This window comes from Varanus komodoensis, unplaced genomic scaffold (genome assembly GCF_004798865.1).
Source record: "Varanus komodoensis strain SLA01 unplaced genomic scaffold, ASM479886v1 scaffold57, whole genome shotgun sequence".
Lineage (NCBI taxonomy): Eukaryota > Metazoa > Chordata > Lepidosauria > Squamata > Varanidae > Varanus > Varanus komodoensis.
The window spans coordinates 3,268,530-3,284,547 of NW_025336182.1; the positions used below are offsets into that span (position 1 = coordinate 3,268,530).

At 56.5% G+C, this 16,018-nt stretch overlaps 1 protein-coding gene across 3 annotated transcripts in view; it reads right to left on the reverse strand.

Annotated features, from left to right (window-relative positions):
- ADAMTSL4 (ADAMTS like 4) overlaps positions 1–16,018 on the reverse strand; it is a 20,764-nt gene continuing 4,746 nt past the window's right edge. Inside the window, exons 3-14 of one of the 3 annotated variants that reach the window (XM_044449321.1) lie at positions 14,199–14,335; positions 13,906–14,110; positions 12,579–12,751; positions 11,913–12,018; positions 11,227–11,544; positions 10,279–10,408; positions 8,510–8,714; positions 6,858–7,031; positions 5,904–6,077; positions 4,883–5,062; positions 3,721–3,865; positions 1–2,831 (exon numbers count right to left, since the gene is read on the reverse strand). In XM_044449321.1, the coding sequence (XP_044305256.1) occupies positions 2,692–2,831; positions 3,721–3,865; positions 4,883–5,062; positions 5,904–6,077; positions 6,858–7,031; positions 8,510–8,714; positions 10,279–10,408; positions 11,227–11,544; positions 11,913–12,018; positions 12,579–12,751; positions 13,906–14,110; positions 14,199–14,335 (2,087 nt within the window). In that variant the 3' untranslated portion in view covers positions 1–2,691. The remainder of the gene's footprint in view (positions 2,832–3,720; positions 3,866–4,882; positions 5,063–5,903; positions 6,078–6,857; positions 7,032–8,509; positions 8,715–10,278; positions 10,409–11,226; positions 11,545–11,912; positions 12,019–12,578; positions 12,752–13,905; positions 14,111–14,198; positions 14,336–16,018) is intronic. The other 2 variants (XM_044449322.1, XM_044449323.1) reach the window with 2 other exon arrangements.

A 16,018-nucleotide genomic window follows, 5' to 3' on the forward strand; every position in this document is an offset into this window, starting at 1 on the left:
TGACCATCAAATAATCTTTAATAAAAATAAATTAGATTTGGACCAGAAAAAGGCAGTGGGCAGAGAACAAGACAAACCTAGATACATTCAGCTTTATCATAGAGATTTATATATAATATATATTTTATATATATTTATATATATATATATATATATATAATCTGAACGCTCTGAACCATTTTAATAAAATGCTTTTAATATAAATGCCTTTGTTTTGTTTTGCTCCTTGTTCTGCTGTTGCGATTCAGGGAAGTGCCAAATCCAGAGGTTACGGAGGGCACGGAATAGAAAAATGTAAGGGGAGTCATGCCAGCTCGCACCCGGGGCCCACCTCGTCCAGCTACTTGTTCACGCCGTAGCCAAGCCGTTGCCCACAGGATTCCGCAGACGTCCCCCTCCTTCCCAATTTTCCCAGCAACCAGTGCGCACAGGCACCGTGCCTCCGATGCCGTGCCCAGCACGGGGGCAGCAGCAGCAGCCACGGAGGGCTTCCTCCGGGAACTGGTCTAGTCCCCTTTCTGCATCTCATGGAGGTGCGTTGCACAGCTGAACTATGTGGCATGTGAAGAGATCCTTCCTTGGATCTGTCCCGAATCTCCACCCATCAGCTTCACGGGATGCCTCTGCTGGGATTGGGACTATGAGAAGGCAGGAAAAAGGCCTCCTCTTCCAATCTCTCCACACCAGGCATAATTCTGCACACCTCTATCACATCTCCTCTTACCGTTTTCCTGAGCTAAACAATCCTAGGATGCCGTAACCTTTCTTCACTGGGGAGGAATCATCCCCACCCCTTAGTTACCTTTCTGTGCGCTTTTCCCAACGTTTTAGGTGTGGCAACCAGAACTGCACACAACATTCGAAGTGCCAGGCAGCACGAGCTGCATCAGGGCAGAACCACCTTCCCAGGAGCCAGTAAGCTGTTCTCCCACTTCAAGGGGGAACTTTCCTCCTTCAGGCCTTTCAGAAGACGCAGGGGCTCCTTTGGGGTCAGCACTGGCTGGCACCTTCCCCATGGCTGCCTTTTCGCCTCTCAGACTTGGGTCTATTCAACCAGCCAATCTGTCAAAAAACACCAAGGGCGCCACTTTTTCTTCAGCCATTGCTCCTGACTCTTTACCAGGCTAAAAACAGCTGGGGGGGCTAAATATTTCACAAAGTGTGTGGTTACTGCTGCCAGAAGATATAACAATGCAGAGAAGTCTCCACCTGTTGAATTTCTACTATGGAAAGGCAGAGGAGTCCTGCCAGAGCACGAAAGGTGGAAATATTAATCCTGAGCTACGTGTGTTTAGGGAAAGGACACCCCTCTCCAAGAACAGTAATGCAAAACTTCACTGATTCCTTAACGCCCACCAGATTCTCTTCATTGAAGCACCATTGTTTCAGAAGGAAGGGGTTATTTTGGGGTACTTGCAAATCAATCTCTCGCTCGCTCGCTCGCTCGCTCACTCTCTCACACACACACACAGAATGGACTCCTACAAGCTTAATGGCTGCATGACGGACAGAAATTCAACACGTGAAGGTCCCTCTGAGGCCTGTAGACAGCCAAAGAGCAGATGCTTGCCAGCCCTGCAGCTGTTAATGACGCAGGAGCACAAGCAGGAAGAATAATTGGCAACCCTGCAGCAAAACAGCTGTAAATGACTGGCCACTTCCACCTTTCCCATCCAGCAAGTGGCCAGGAGTCCACGTGGTTCTGAGCTGGCAAGCGAGAAATGAGAGGCTCCCCACTTGCAGAAATGCAACTTGCCAACTCTTTTACAGGGCTGTGCTCTTTGTCGGCAGACGTCGAGCCGGGCTTCCTCAGACCAGGATCCTCCGCTCCTCCGACACGTTCCCTTCCTGGCCCGCAGGATGCAGGTGGCTCAGCCTGGGCGCCTCGTCTTGAATGCCACCATCACGTGCTGTCCCGCACGCCTGTGGCTGTTGTGCCTACACAACAGGAAGGGCTTCCAAGTGCAGTGGAGAAGCAGCCGCTGCGGCTGCACAGCCGTTGGGTCCGTGGCCTGTGTCTCCAGGCAGCGCTTGTCAGGCTGACGTGGGATTAAGCTGATGCCGGGGAAATGCCTGCTCATTTGCAGCTGTGAGCCAGGCAAGCCCCTGGGAGCGTGCTTGGAGCTGGGTGCCGGAATGGGGCAAAGGTCTTAGTGATGCGCATCTTCAGGAAGTGAGACGGGGATCCAGTGCTAGACGCAGAGTCCCCCAGATCCCTGTGCACTGTCCAACTTCTGCACCACTCAGCCAAAATCAAACTGGGGAGCCATCTGTGGGCCCCTGCCAGAAACATTTCCCTCGAGTCCCAAATGGCCAATGGTCACCCTGACCCTCAGGGGACCAAGTCTAAAATAAACTGCATGTGTAGGACAACTCCACTGCTCTCACTCAGTCCTCCGTGGGGGCGGATACTCCCCAGAAACGCTTCATGCAGTGCAGGATACTTCCCCACGGGGAAAGTGCAGTGCGGGACGTGAGCGAGGGCCTCGTGGTCTTGCGTTTGAATCCCGCCCAGTCCTCGGTTGCTCTGGGAGTACCTAGATCTTTCTTCTGGTCCACGGCCACCGTGGTGGTGCGGGAGGACTGCAGATGACCAGAGCGGCTCCGCTGCGCTGCGAGCCCCGTCCAGCGTGCCCCCAAATCCAAGCGAGGGGCGAGCTCAGGGTCCCACCTGCCCGACGTCAGCCGGGGCTACCGGCTCGGTCCAGCGTGGCGCCTCTCCAAGGCGTGAGTGCAGGACGCACAGCAAACGGCCTTGTAGTATGAGTAGACACACAGGCGAGCTTGGACGATCACGGGGCAGTTGTGGTATTTATCCCTGCAGTTCTCGTCTGGGAGGGGAGAGAGGGGGGTGTGGTGACCGCGGGTGGCCAAGTGTCGGGAGCATTCTGCCAGGAAGCACACTGCCCAGGTTCGTGGGCGCAGGTGAGCACCTGCACGGGCAGAATCTCCTCCTCTATGCATCAACCCCCCCCCTTCTCTGGCTATAATTAAGGCTGCCCACTCTTTTAACAAAATCTGCCATTGAGACATCCTAGGGGGGTCGAGGCGACTTGATGACGCACCAGTCCCAGAGGAAGGAAACCAGCGTTCTGAACAAGGTGCGTTCCCTGTTTTTAGGTAATGTGCACCAGGGTGGGAAGACTTCAGGTTCATGGGACCCACTTTTCTTGTTAACTAGAACCCCAACATCCCTGAACCAGAGCCTGGTCTTCAGAAGGCACGTGCCAAGAATGAAAGGGATTTCTTCTCCTTTCAGGCATTTCTGCTAAGCGCTCTGTGCTTCCACTCCTTGTGACCCCGGACTTTATCTCAGAGCTGGGCAGGATGGAGTCAAAGAACTGGGAGCCAGTTCTCTTGCCCATTCACTGCAGATCAGAGCTCAGCAGATCCAAATCGATCTCCGAGTGTTTTGGTGTACGGCTCCCACACTCCCTCCCTGTTGCCTGTGCTGGCTGGGACTACGGGCCCAAACATCTGGAGGTCTAATGCCATGCCTGGGGGAAGGGCGTGTGATTCCAGTCCCCGTCCCGGTCCACGGAGCGCCACAAGCAGGATGGCGGAGCGCTGAGCATGTCCCGCACCTCTCCCTTCCCCCGCCTCCAGTCTAGAAAGCACTCCGTGCGTGGTCTGCGTTTTCCCACCCACCCCATCCCCAGTCCCACCTCCGGCTTCGGGTCCTGGCTTGGCCACGGACGGGAGCCAGGCAGCGTTCCTTACCGAGCTCCGGGAGGCAGGGCTGCACGTTGCAGGGGCGCTTCTTGGCCGGCTTGAGGTCCGGTGGGCAGAGGCTGCTCAGGGTCTTGTTCTGGGTCAGGCACTGCACCTCCCTCGCCTGGACGCCGCCCACGCAAGACCTGGAGCACTGCAAGGTCAAGCGAGGGGGTGATGCAGCCGCCAGCCGCCAGCAGCCTTTCTCTGGGGCCCTCGGAAGCGCTGGCGTACGGCGCCACTCCTCCCCAGCCAGCTCCTTCACTGCTCCGGATGATGGGAGCTGGTCTCCCTTCCCTGAAGTCTTGACTATCAGAGCAAGACTGGAAAGGTCCCGGTACGGGCCTCTGCTCGGGGGCCCAGTGCCTGCTTCTTCGCAGCCTGAGCTACCCGACAGAGCTGCGATGAACGCGGCTTGCGGGGACGAGGCGCAGCGCAGGGCTCCTCAAACTTTCCCACCAGGGGGCAGCTGAAGGGTGCCGGTGCCGGGCGCGGGCCGGGGAGGCGGTGCCGGCGCTGCCCACGGGCACAGGCGGGGGCGGGCACACGCCGCGAGGGGGGTGCACGAGGCAGTGGCTGTCTCGCTTGGAGATCGTTTTCTCCGAGTGAGCAACCGCTGCCTCCCCGTGCACGGGGCACACCTGGCGGGCCCAAATGGGCATGGTGGGCCGGGGCCGGCCCCCGGGTCGTAGTTTGAGGACTCATGGGGTAGAGCCATGTGCCTCTCCTTTAGCAACTTGGCGGAAAGGCAGAGTCTAAACATAATGAATACATGGGCTCTCCAGATTAACACACTGGTGACGAGAACCATCCCAGTCTTATCCTCAGTCTGAACAACGCCTAGCCACAGGCCATGCCGGCCGGGAGTGATGGGCTCTGCAGGCTTGCACTCCTGGGGGGCACCTGGCTGGAGCGGATTTGGGCCGGGCACTTCCCAAGTGGCAACCTGGAGGCAGCACCAGGACCCGGCTAGGAGTCCTCCTTTGATGGGCACAGAAGGCCTCTGGACGGCTGCGTTCCGTGTGGGATGGCTTCATGAACATGCCCTGTGGGTGCCCTTGATCTGGGCGGGGCGGAGGCCCTCTTCACCCCTCCCTGCCCTTGCCCAGGCAAGAGGGCGCTCCCCACGCCCTCTTCGACCCTCAGGCAAGCGCCCGGCCCTGGCACTCACGGCACTCCAGGCAGTGGTGAACCAGCGGGCTTCGCACAGGGTGCCGACGCAGGGCTGGAGGGAAGGCGGCTTCTCCAGGTGGGCGCACTCCGAGACCTCCGTCACGTTGAAATCTGCCCCCAGCTTGCTGACACAGATGATGTCACGCCTTTGGGTGCCGGTGCCGCAGTCGGACGAGCACTGGGGAAGGGCGGGCGGGACGTCCCCCAGAGAGAAAGGAGGGGAGAAAAGGCGTTGGCCACACAAGCACTGGGAAGCAGAGCCGCGTTTACGGAGGCTGAAACGCATTTTACAAATCTGCCCCCAGGTTATGTGGTGAGAAATGCTGGATTTTGCAACTCGTGTGCATTGTGCAAATTTCATTTTCATGTCTTCTATGGCCATCAATTTTGTATTTGAAATGGAAAAAGAAACATTAAATCCTTTTTTCTTTTACAGGAAGGGTAATTCCAATGATTATTGCTTGCAGATCGGTTTTGTGATATGCTCGCTCGCTCGCTCTCTCGCTCTCTCTCTCTCTCTCTCTCTGGTTCCCCCTTTTGGTTTGTTTCTATATTTGCAAATAGCTTTTTAAAAAAAAGCAGACTTTTTGCACAAAGCAAACAGGCATATGCAAGTAACACGCAGTGCACGGTTTATCCCGGTTTTCGGCTGTCCTGGCAGATGCAGGACGCTAAACCAACAAAGTTTGGAGCCAGCGAGACAGCTCTTGCCCTTCTTTTAAAAACTGAGGGCCGCAGACGCCCACTTCCTCTTCCCCGAAGCACCGATCGCGGCTTCTGGGCTCTCCCGAGCCCTCGTTTCTCGCAGTGAAAGCTTGAAGCTAAAACTGGACGGCATTTGGGCTCAACCGCTACCCCCAAAGCGCTCCGAAATTGGATGTGGCCTTGGCTTCAAAGACGTTCACCCCCGCCTCCCCGTTTATCACGATAGTGTGGGAAAACGGCCCCGCCCTGCTTTGGGGTACAGAGCAAGCAGTGCCCCCTGCACCCCAGCTTTAACCCCCCCCACACACACTTACCGGGCTCCAGGGCCCCTGGTACCACCGGGCCACCCGCTGGCAGGGGCCGCCATTGCACGCCCGCATGTCCGCAGGCTTGGTGCCGGCGCAGTTCTCCTCCTCCTGCCCGTTAGCGTTGCTGGAGAGGCAGAGCACGGACCGGCGCTGGATCCCAGTCCCACACTCGGCTGAGCACTGGCACGGGGGGGATCAGAGGAGAAGAGGCGGCGTTTGCCGTTTGGCGCCCTGGCGCATGAACGCCCCCCCACCCCCTGCCCGTACATGCACACCCTTTAAAATGCAGGGAGGCTTGTCCTGCAAACCCACCCCTTCCCTCTTCCCCTGCTAGAACGTGATTTCTCGCAACTGGCCGTGCTAGTGGGGCTGAGAGGAGTCGAAGTCCAAGACATTTACCTTGCACCAAAGACTGCCCCACCAAAATAACCAGTGATGTAAATGTCACGGCTAAATACTCCCACGCTACTGGATCCTGGGGCAGGGATCCCCCCGCCACTGTGATGAGTTATGGTCAGAACGTAGATTTTTAGTTAAGTCTCGCTAGCTAATTCTAGGTGCACTTTATTTGCAAAGCCACCCTCCTCTTCTCAGTGGCTGCCCTTGATTCTGAAGTAAATACTTGCTGCAGAAAAGTAGGTGAATTCCATTCCTTCGTACCACCTGGGCTGGCCTTACCCCAGCCCACCTAAATCGTTTGGTGTCAAGGATACTAAAAGAAGCGCTTGGGGTTCACTGAGCCACAGTTATAGGCCTGCGAGGGCACCGGTACAGCTGCGGGGTTTGCTTGCTCGCTTTGCATTACGGGCCTCGAATTCCCGTGTGATTAAACACAGAACAGAGATAGGGTACATCAGAATGCAAACCCTGTGCAAAAGACGGTTCTTTGCACAGGGTTAACATTACGGGCACAACTGTAAGGGATGGAAAGGGAGAGAAAGACCCCAGGAGAGTCATTACTGTGTTACTCCAGTCACTGAAGAACCAGGTGCGGACACAAGGTCCCATGTTGCAGGCCTCGCTGGTTTTCGGCCGGTGGTTGCGTGGGCAGTCGCCGTCGTGCAGCAGGTCCCCTTGGTTGCTCACACAGCGGACGTGGCGGGTCCGATGGCCAGTGCCACACAGAACCGAGCACTAGAAGGGGTGCGGGCGAGAGAAGGGGCAGCTCAGCTTCCAAAACGGGAGGCGCATTTGCACGAATGCAGAATTCCAGCATCGCTGGGTTGGTTTGGGTTGCATTTTGGAGCCTGCTGCTTGGAAGAAAGACTCTGGCTCCAAAACTAGCAGGGGGGGTTGCGAGGGGAGAGTTGCAGTGCCCCCGAGTCCCCTTTGCTCAGATAGACTGCACCTTCTCAGAAGCTCGATCTCACCACCCATCCGCCTTCAGGGCAGACTGTTCCCATCCGCTGCTCTCCGGTTTTATTTTTCATTTAGGGTGAATGAATGTAGAGTGAATTCATTTAGAGTGAATACATTCATTCATTTTCATTTCATTTAATATTTGTTTTTAGATTGGACTTGGTTTGCTGCTGGTTTATTGTTTTATTGTTTCACTGGCTATTGTTATTGGTTTATTGTGTTTATTTCCTTCTGTTCTATGTATTTGTTGTACTTATACTGTATTTTAATCCCATTTGTTTATGGTTTTGGTTCACTATCATTTTTATTTTTGTTTGCATTTGTGCTGTGAGCTACCCAAAGAGCCTTTGGCTATGGAACAGCATTCAAATGCGATAGATAAATAAACAAATAAATATTTCTTTGCACTGTGCTCTTCTACCAGAACTGGCCCTGGGGAAGGCTATTTTGTTCTCCCTCCCTGGCAGGATTTATTTTTTTATTTTTATTTATTTATGTTTCAATTTATATCCTGCCTTTTTCCTACAAAGGGCTCAAGGCAGCTTACATCATTCTCCTCCTCCATCTTATCCCCACAACAACCACCCTGTGAGGTAGGCTGGGTCGAGAGTCTGTGACTGGCCCAAAGTCACCCAGGTGGCTCCACGGCCGAGCGGGGACTCGAACCCGGATCGCCCGAGGGCCAGAGCACAGCGCTCTGCAGCCAGGCAGCTGCCCTCTCTGAAGCTGCGCTTTGGTTTCTCACCCACCTTCTTGAGCACAGATTCAGTAATGGGCCACGCTGAAGGGGTCTTGACCATTTAGGGCTAGATTCCATTTGAAGAAGCCCTGGGGACCCACGTTTCAGTGCCAGGGGCTGAAGGCAAAGGGCGAAGGAGCTTCCCCATGCCAGTGTGAAGATCGCACTGCTAGGAAAAGATCTCAGCCTTTTAGGATATGAGGCACGGGATGCGCAAAAGCTGGGAAACCATCCTTTCGGTCCAGTGAAGCAGGACGTGGCTCTCTGGGGACCTCAGGTGAGCTGGACCTGGTCCGTGGAGCAGAGGCTCGCGCCCCGCCTGACTAGAAAGCGAGTGCGTCGTTTCACCTTGTCCCAGCCGTGGGCTGTGCCTGCCCTCGACACCCGTTCTGCACCACCGGTGTTCCTGGCACGCAACCCGCGCGAGCGGCCCTGCTCCCTGGACTCGCTTCGGCCCGCAGGGGCTCCTCCTCGCCCGCCCCCCCGGCCCCTCTGCCCCGGACGCCCCCCTTACCGAGCTCCAGTTGGTGCGGACCTCCCAGTGGCTGCACACCTGCACCTGGCAGGCCTGGGTGGTGTTGGGCTTCTCCAGGTGCCCGCAGCGCTGCGGGTGCACCATGGTGCTGCGGTTGGCGTAGGTCTGCCGGCACAGGACCTGCCGGTGCTGGGTGCCCATCCCACACGACTTGCTGCAGGCCGCCCATTCCGCCGTGTCCCAGCTGCAGCGGACGGGGGGGGGGGTCAGAAGAGGGGGGAGAGGGTGAGCTGAGTGCAGGTGCCGGGGCTTGCCAGGAAGACGAGACCAACCCACGGAAAAAGTGCGTCCGCTTCCTGGAACAATCTGAGTGGCCACCCAACACGTCGAGAGGGGGGAGTTCCTCATTTATTGTCCTGCAATTGTCTGTTATTTTGTTGGTCACACTTTGGGGTGTGCTTGTTCTGGCCTTCTAATGGCTGATTGCAGACAGTTTTGGATGCTCTTGAACGCAGAGAGGGCGATTCGAAAGCAAACAGGATTGAAGGCACGATGCTATGCTTGTTTAGACAGGGTAAAGGCCTGGGGAATCCTGGGAGCTGCAGGGCTTTTTCCTGCAAGATCATGTCACACCAACATCAATGACAAGGAAGGAGGGGTGAACAGTCTGCTGATCAAATTTGCAGACAACACGAAAACTGGAGCAGTGGCCACAACTGAGGAGCAGGTACTCCAGATCCAAAAGGATCTGGACAGACTATGGAAGTGGGCAGGAGACAACAGGATGGCGTTCAATGTGGATAAGTGCAAGTTCTTGCACTTGGGGCATAGGAATAGCTGTCATTAGTACAGGTTAGGGGACAAGTGGCTGGAGAGCAGCCACTCAGGGCCTCGGGGTGCTGGTTGACTGCAGGCTAAACATGAGCCAGCCGTGTGATGCGGCGGTCAAGAGGGCGAACGCCACCCTTGGTTGCATAGCCAGAAGCATGGCTTCTAGATCGAGAGAGGTATTACTACCACACTATATGACTCTGGTGCGCCTGCAACTGGAGTATTGTGCTCAGTTTTGGGCCCCTCATTACAGAAAGGATATAGCCAGGTTGGAGTCAGTGCAGCGTAGGGCCACAAGGTTGGTGGCCAGTTTGCAGGGAAAGCCGTATGAGGCAAGACTGAGGGAACTGGGTCTCTTCAGCCTGGAGGAGACTCCGAGGGGATCTGTTGGTGACATACAGGTATGTGAGGGGGCATCACACGGAGGTAGGTAGGGACCTGTTCTCCCCTGCAGAGGAAGGCAGGACACGCTCCAACGGAGCAAAGCTCAGGGAACCAAGGTTCCATTTAGATGCCAGGAAGCACTTCCTGACAGTCAGGACCCCGAGGGTGTGGAATGGGCTTCCACGGGAGGTGGTTGAGGCCCCATTGGTGAGGCTGTTCAAGGACAGGCTGGACATGCACATGGTGGGCATGTCATGAGTGGAGCCAGCTGGAGCCAGGGGTCAGACTAGATGGCCCGGGAGACCCCTTCTGACTCGCTCTGTTTCTATGCTTTCTTCTCTGCCAAAAAGTGATTTGTCACCCTGGGCATTCTTGCAAAAGCTACCAGGCTGCGTAGCAGTGCCAGAATGAATCAGCTGAAAAAGTGAGGAAACAGAGCTCCTAACGGGGCCCGAAACAAAAGTGCAGCCCTTCCGGACACAGCCAGACCCAATGTGGCGAGAGTCATAAGGGGTGCCATGGCCCCCCAGGCCTGGGGAGGGTGGCAGCGGCAGCTCTGGGGGGGCTTTTGGGAGGGCAGGAGTGAAACTCACTAGGCTGGACAGGGCTCGGTGTTGCAGACTTCATCGGCTGCCACGGGCTTGGAGATGTGGCGGCACTTCTCCTCCGGCACCTCTTCCCGGGACACGCGAGAGACACAGCGGTGTATCGCCTGCCAGAAACCTGGAGGAGAAACAGAGCCCGTGGCAAAGACCGTCGAGGGCCATGTACCAAAGAATCCAGCAGCCTCATTACCTGGTTTTTTTTTTTCAAATAAAAAAAGCCAGTTAATCCTTAACCCCGTGGAAGTGTTGGAAAAAATCATATATCTGGTGCAATCTCAAAAGCTACAGGCCAAGCAAGGTTTCTGCCCGGCGGCCACGTAAAAGGGGGGAACGCTTTAGCGTGACGCACCCCTCCGCGTCAAAACACAAGCGCAGTCATTTTTGCATGATGCGTCTTCAGTGCAGAACGGGACAAGGACTTGAGCTGTCTTTGCAGCTGGGCTAACAGCCCAGTCCTAAATAAAATGGCTGGTTGGGGAAACCAGAGCAGATGAAAGGAAAGATTATTTCATGCAGCATGGCGTTAACTTACAGAATTCACCAGCACGAGGTCTAGTGATGTTCACTGGACTAGATGGGAAAACATTATTACTGTTAATCTTTCAAGGGTTCCTCATGTATTATCTGGCTGCCATCTTTACAACACCCCTGCAAGGTAGGTCAGTATTGCGACATGCTGCAGATGGGGCATGCGGAAGCGAAGAGAGAGCAGCCTGCCCGAAGCCGCCTCGGGAGCCCGTGGCTGAGGCGAGCGTCGAAGCAGGACGTCCAGGTCTGCAGCTCGGCCTCGGGGGTCCCTCAGCTCTCCGGAGAGGGGGCCAGGCGAACGCGTCAGGGGCTAGAGCGGGACAGCAAGCTCCACGTCCAGGGGCAGTCTACCAGCTGCCGAGGGAGCCGGCGGGTCAGGGCCGTGCCCACGGCTGCTCGGGGACTCACCCTTCCCACAGCTGGCGGAGCACTCCGTGTTGCCGACCCGCCGCCAGGCGAACTCGTGGGGGGCTTCGGCCCCGTGCTGGGCGGGAGGCGGGGGGGGCGGCAGCGGTGGGACACGGACGTTCCGTTGCAGAGTCCCGGGGCTCCTTCCCGGTTGGCTGGCCGAGGCAGCGGGGGGCGCTGGGAGGCGACCCCTTTCCAATTGGCTGGGCGGCGCCGGGAGGCGAGGCGGGACGAAGTTCCGTGCCGCGGCCGGCACCGGGCGCATCTGGCTGGTGGGGGGCTCCATTGGGTTGCCGGAAGAGACCAGGGTCAAGGCGCCTGGTTTGCGGGGGGAGAGAAGCCTTTCAGGGAGAGATTCCTGCAGAGGCTGTTTTGAACCCTGGACCACGGAGCTTCTGGGACACGCTCCTGGACCGTGCCCAGGAGGCCTCAGCCAATGGCCCATTCGGATGTCTGGCAAGAGCAGAGTTTAGAAGAAAGCACCCAGGATAAGGGGAAGCCCTGAGCGGGCTCTGGAAGCCATCCGAATGCGTCAGCGTGGCCCAGAACCCCGCAAGGGATGGAAGAGTCCGGAGGAGCCGCGTCTCACGGCCCACCCCGTCCACGGCTGCCGCACAAGCTGCCGCTCTGGGTCCCCCAAAGCATCCGCGCGGTTTTCCTGGGCCACAGGGGGTGGGTTGGCTCACCGAACTCTCGCTGGGGGCTACGGAGGTCGTGGCTGGAGCTCTCTGGCGGAGCCGAGGCCAGGAAGAACTGGTAGCTGACCCCAGGGTTGTCTTGCTGGAAGATCATCTGCGGAAGGCAGCAAGAGGCATCAGGAGGGGGCAAAGGGTGCAGGGCTGGGGGGAGTTGGACACCCGGAAATTCCTCCCCTGCTTGGACTGGCGTTCCCTTCCCAAAGAGCCTTCCACAGAAGGAATGGTACTTCCCAGGGGGTTAGAGCACCTGCCCCACCTCCAGGCAAGCTGGACTACAAACTCCATCGTCCACATGCCCCCAGCATCCTGTTTCCCACACTGTGGACAAGAGGGAGCCCACAAGCTGCACTTTTGCCACCTTGTCTGTCCAGAACAGAACCCCTGTGGGGAGACCAGCCCCGAACGGAGTGGGGGCTATGATGCCTCCTCCCCCCGCCCCCGCCACACCATCCCAGCTTGTGCCCACCCAGGCATGGCCCGTGGCAACAAGTTCCCCGCATGGGGCTTCTGCAGCTTTCACACGAAATGACCAATAGGTTTTGTAGCCTTAAGGACTAGAATCTTGATTTTCTTTTAGAAAAATCAGAGTTGAAGCGGATGTAGAACGCTGCAACCGGTCCGAAGGCAGCAGGGCCCGCCTCGCTGCGTACTCACATACACATCTATGGGTTCCGTGGTGGGGCCCTCAGCCCGCAGCGATTCGCCTTCCCGGCTGTCACTTCCCGGGCGGGTATATTCAAAGATGGTGCCGGCTGCCTCATAGCGCCCTGGTGGGTTCACTGCCCAGTTCCCATTGATGATTGATTTGCCGTTGAGGCTGCGGAGGGCTGGGAAATCATGAGGGAAGAAAGAACCCCGTGGAGCCGCGGTTGGTTCGAAGTGGCACCGCCAACCCACGACCGTCAATGCCTCCTGCCTTCCCTCCACCTCCGTGCAAAGGGAACAGGACTCAAGACCAAGGAAGAGAGGGGGCTAGCTCAGGGAACCACCGAAGTCTAAAGATGGGCAGACGATTTGTTCCAGCCCACTTCATGTGACATTCCAACCCACGAACAAGCGGAAACTCTGCTATCCTTCCAAATTTGCGCTTTCCGAGTTTCGCAAAGGAGCTCTCTGATCAAAAATTACACGCCGAGGGAAAAGCAACATGAAAAACGCATCTTATTAGTGAAAGGGCTCAACAAAAAGGTGTATAATTGGCTGAAATATATCCCAAAAATGCACATGAGATGCACATGAAATCTTATGGATTTTCATGCATAATGTCCTCAAAGTTCAACACAAACCAAACTGAAGAGCGGAAAAAGGAGAACGTGAAAGAAACAGAGACTGACGGCTTCTGCCGACACTCCTGAAGGCTGGGCAGGGAACCCCACGGGCCTGCAGATGTGGCTGGACTACCCCTACCATCAGTTTGCGTCAGTGGCTAGGGCGCATGGGAGTTGTGTCCCACCATCATCTGGAGGACCACACCTCCTCCCTGCTTTAAAGCCTGGGCTCTGGGACTCACTTTGGACAAATAAAAGAATGCCTCTGAGCTCGTGCAGAGGGCTCCTGGGCTGGGCCACCCCAGAGCCAAGACAAGCTGCTTGGCCTCTCTCTTGCTGGATCGGGGAGGACTCCTGCCTTCCATGTGGCGGCCAACATCAACCGCGGCAGCTTCCAGCAGGAGACTATGGCCTCCAGATCAGCTGCAGCATGGTCCCCCTTCCGCCAGCTGCATCTGGCCTCCGGGGACATAATGGAAGTGAGTGACTCTCCCGCTCTCTGCTGTCCATTTCTGCAGCACTACCAGAATCGCTGGGGTTTCTGCTCTCTGGCCCTCACCACAGAGAGTCCAGATAGATTTTTTTATTTTAGGGGGTTCGGGGCAACCACAGCTGTTGCTCCCCGAAGGCGAGACTCGAGGCAGGGGCCTGACTGCCTCTTTGCACGGAGCGCAAACGGAAGCTGGAGCAAAATGTACCCCCAGCAGCCATACCCAGGTAGTTGGGGCTACGGGTCATCTCCTTGACCTGGATGCGGGTGGCTCCGGCTGGGATCTCCAAGATGCGGTGGTATCCGATGGGGACGTCCGCGTCGCTGTAGTTGCCGATCACCAGCTTGCAGGTGGTGTGGTCCCCACCGCACACGCCGCAGCTGTCCAGCGTGCGATTCGAGCCCAGGATCCCGTCGCAGCCCGGGGCCTGGGGAGGCGAGAGACGAGAGGGGTGGCACACGGGCCCGGGCGGCAGCCTGACCCCCGCGAAGGAAAGGCGAGAGCAAGGCACTCACGAGGCACTGCCCGGCCACGCAGATGTCCGGGGAGGCCGCCTCGCACGGCGTGCCGTCCTGCACTTTCTCCGTGTGGCGCACGTAGAAGCGGTAGCCGATGGGGCGGCAGTTCAGCTCGCAGCGCTGGGAGCCCCGCACTGCAAGACACGAGCGGCGGGAGGGAAGGCGAGAGGTCAGGCTTGCGAAGTGCCGCTTGCATCGGCAACCAGAGCAGCAGCGGCAATTCAGCAGGGTGGCTTCGGAAGCTTTTAGGGGACCGACAGACCATTCCCAGGCAGATCATGGGGGCACTCAGCTTCGGGGGCCAGAAGACCTTGTCTGCACGGCTCAATCCCAGGGCCCCCCTTTCCCAAAACATCAGCCTGGGTGTTGAAATCTCTGCTGCCCTGCACTTCCTTCCAAGGTGATGTTTCCTCCTTTCTTTCCCTCCCACGTTCTGTCTTTCATGCCTCAGACAACCAACCCACAGAACTTCCTGCAGCAAGATGGAACGATAGCCCGATATGTTTTTTGCGCAAAGATCTTAAGGCCTGGCGAAAAGAACCCATAAAAATGGGGTGGAGGTGAGGCACCATGAAAATACTGCTCCTCCCCACCAATTTAAAACAGATAGGAAAACTGGTGCATTTTGCTGTCCTGGGCCTGGACAGTCCTGTGTTCTGTTTGGGTTTTTTAGGATTAATTTGCGGAAGGACTTTCTGCAGGTGGAAATAAAGGCTGTGCGTGAAGATGAAGAAGTGAAGAAGGTAGGCATTACAAGCTTCAAACTAAGGACTAGAACCTTGAAACTGGTGCAAACCATTAACAGGGAGCTGGCATCATGACTAGCTTTGGTTATGGCTTAAGAGTCATTCAGCCATCCTGCATTTCCTCCAGAGAAATTTTGAGAATTTTTCGTTGGCCGCTGCACCCAGCACTCCCACCGCACGGGCCTTCGATGCAGCCCTTTGGCGTTTTTCTCCTTTACAAAATTTTGTAAAATTTGTGTGGCTTCCCCCTTGCGGAATGAGAGTTCTCCCAGTGAGAGAGAATCACAATCAAACCAGTTGCACGCCTATGGTGTAGAAGCCCCTATGCACAAGAACAATGCTTATAGGTTTAAGAATTAGGACCGGAGCCTCGAAATAGGTGCGGATTCCCATCAAGAATGGGTTCCAGATGTGGCCCCAGGAAGGGTTAAAGGCTGAGGGTCCCGTTGCCTCTGCCCAGCAGAAGCTGGTCTTCTGGGAGGCAAATGGCTGTTCACAGCCAAGGTCCTTGCACATTTTCCAGAGTTTATTTTAAAAGGAGCTGCCAAGAAAGAATGGGAAATGAGCGCCCGGTTCAGCTCGCCCTTGGCTGTGCCTGCCGTCAGCATGCAGAGCCTTCTGCTTGGCCGCTCCAGCACAGCCGGGCCGCTGACCCCTGCCCGACGGACGCCTGACGAGCGAGCCTGCCGAAGGAGCGAGGGACAAAGGGTCTTTCTGTGCGACGCCCCCCCCAGCCCTTCATGCTTGAAAACATAAATATTGGCTCCAAATATAAACGAGGAAAGCAGGCGGGGTGGGGGGAAGGAGCGCGAGACAGCTTGGATCTCTCTGTCTGGGAAACTCTCCCCCACACCCCGGCCCTGTTTACTTAAGAATATTTTGGTTCGGGGAACGCGTGCTTGTTTATCTGAGATTTCCAAATTACAGGAACGAGTACAGAAAGATCTGCTGTCTTCAGGGAGGAAAGCGAGAGGCTTGGGGGCCGGGCCTCCCCAGGAGACCTACCATGAGACGCAGATTTCGCTGGTAGGATCTGTTTTTATAGTATTTTTAACTGCGTGCTTATTTAGT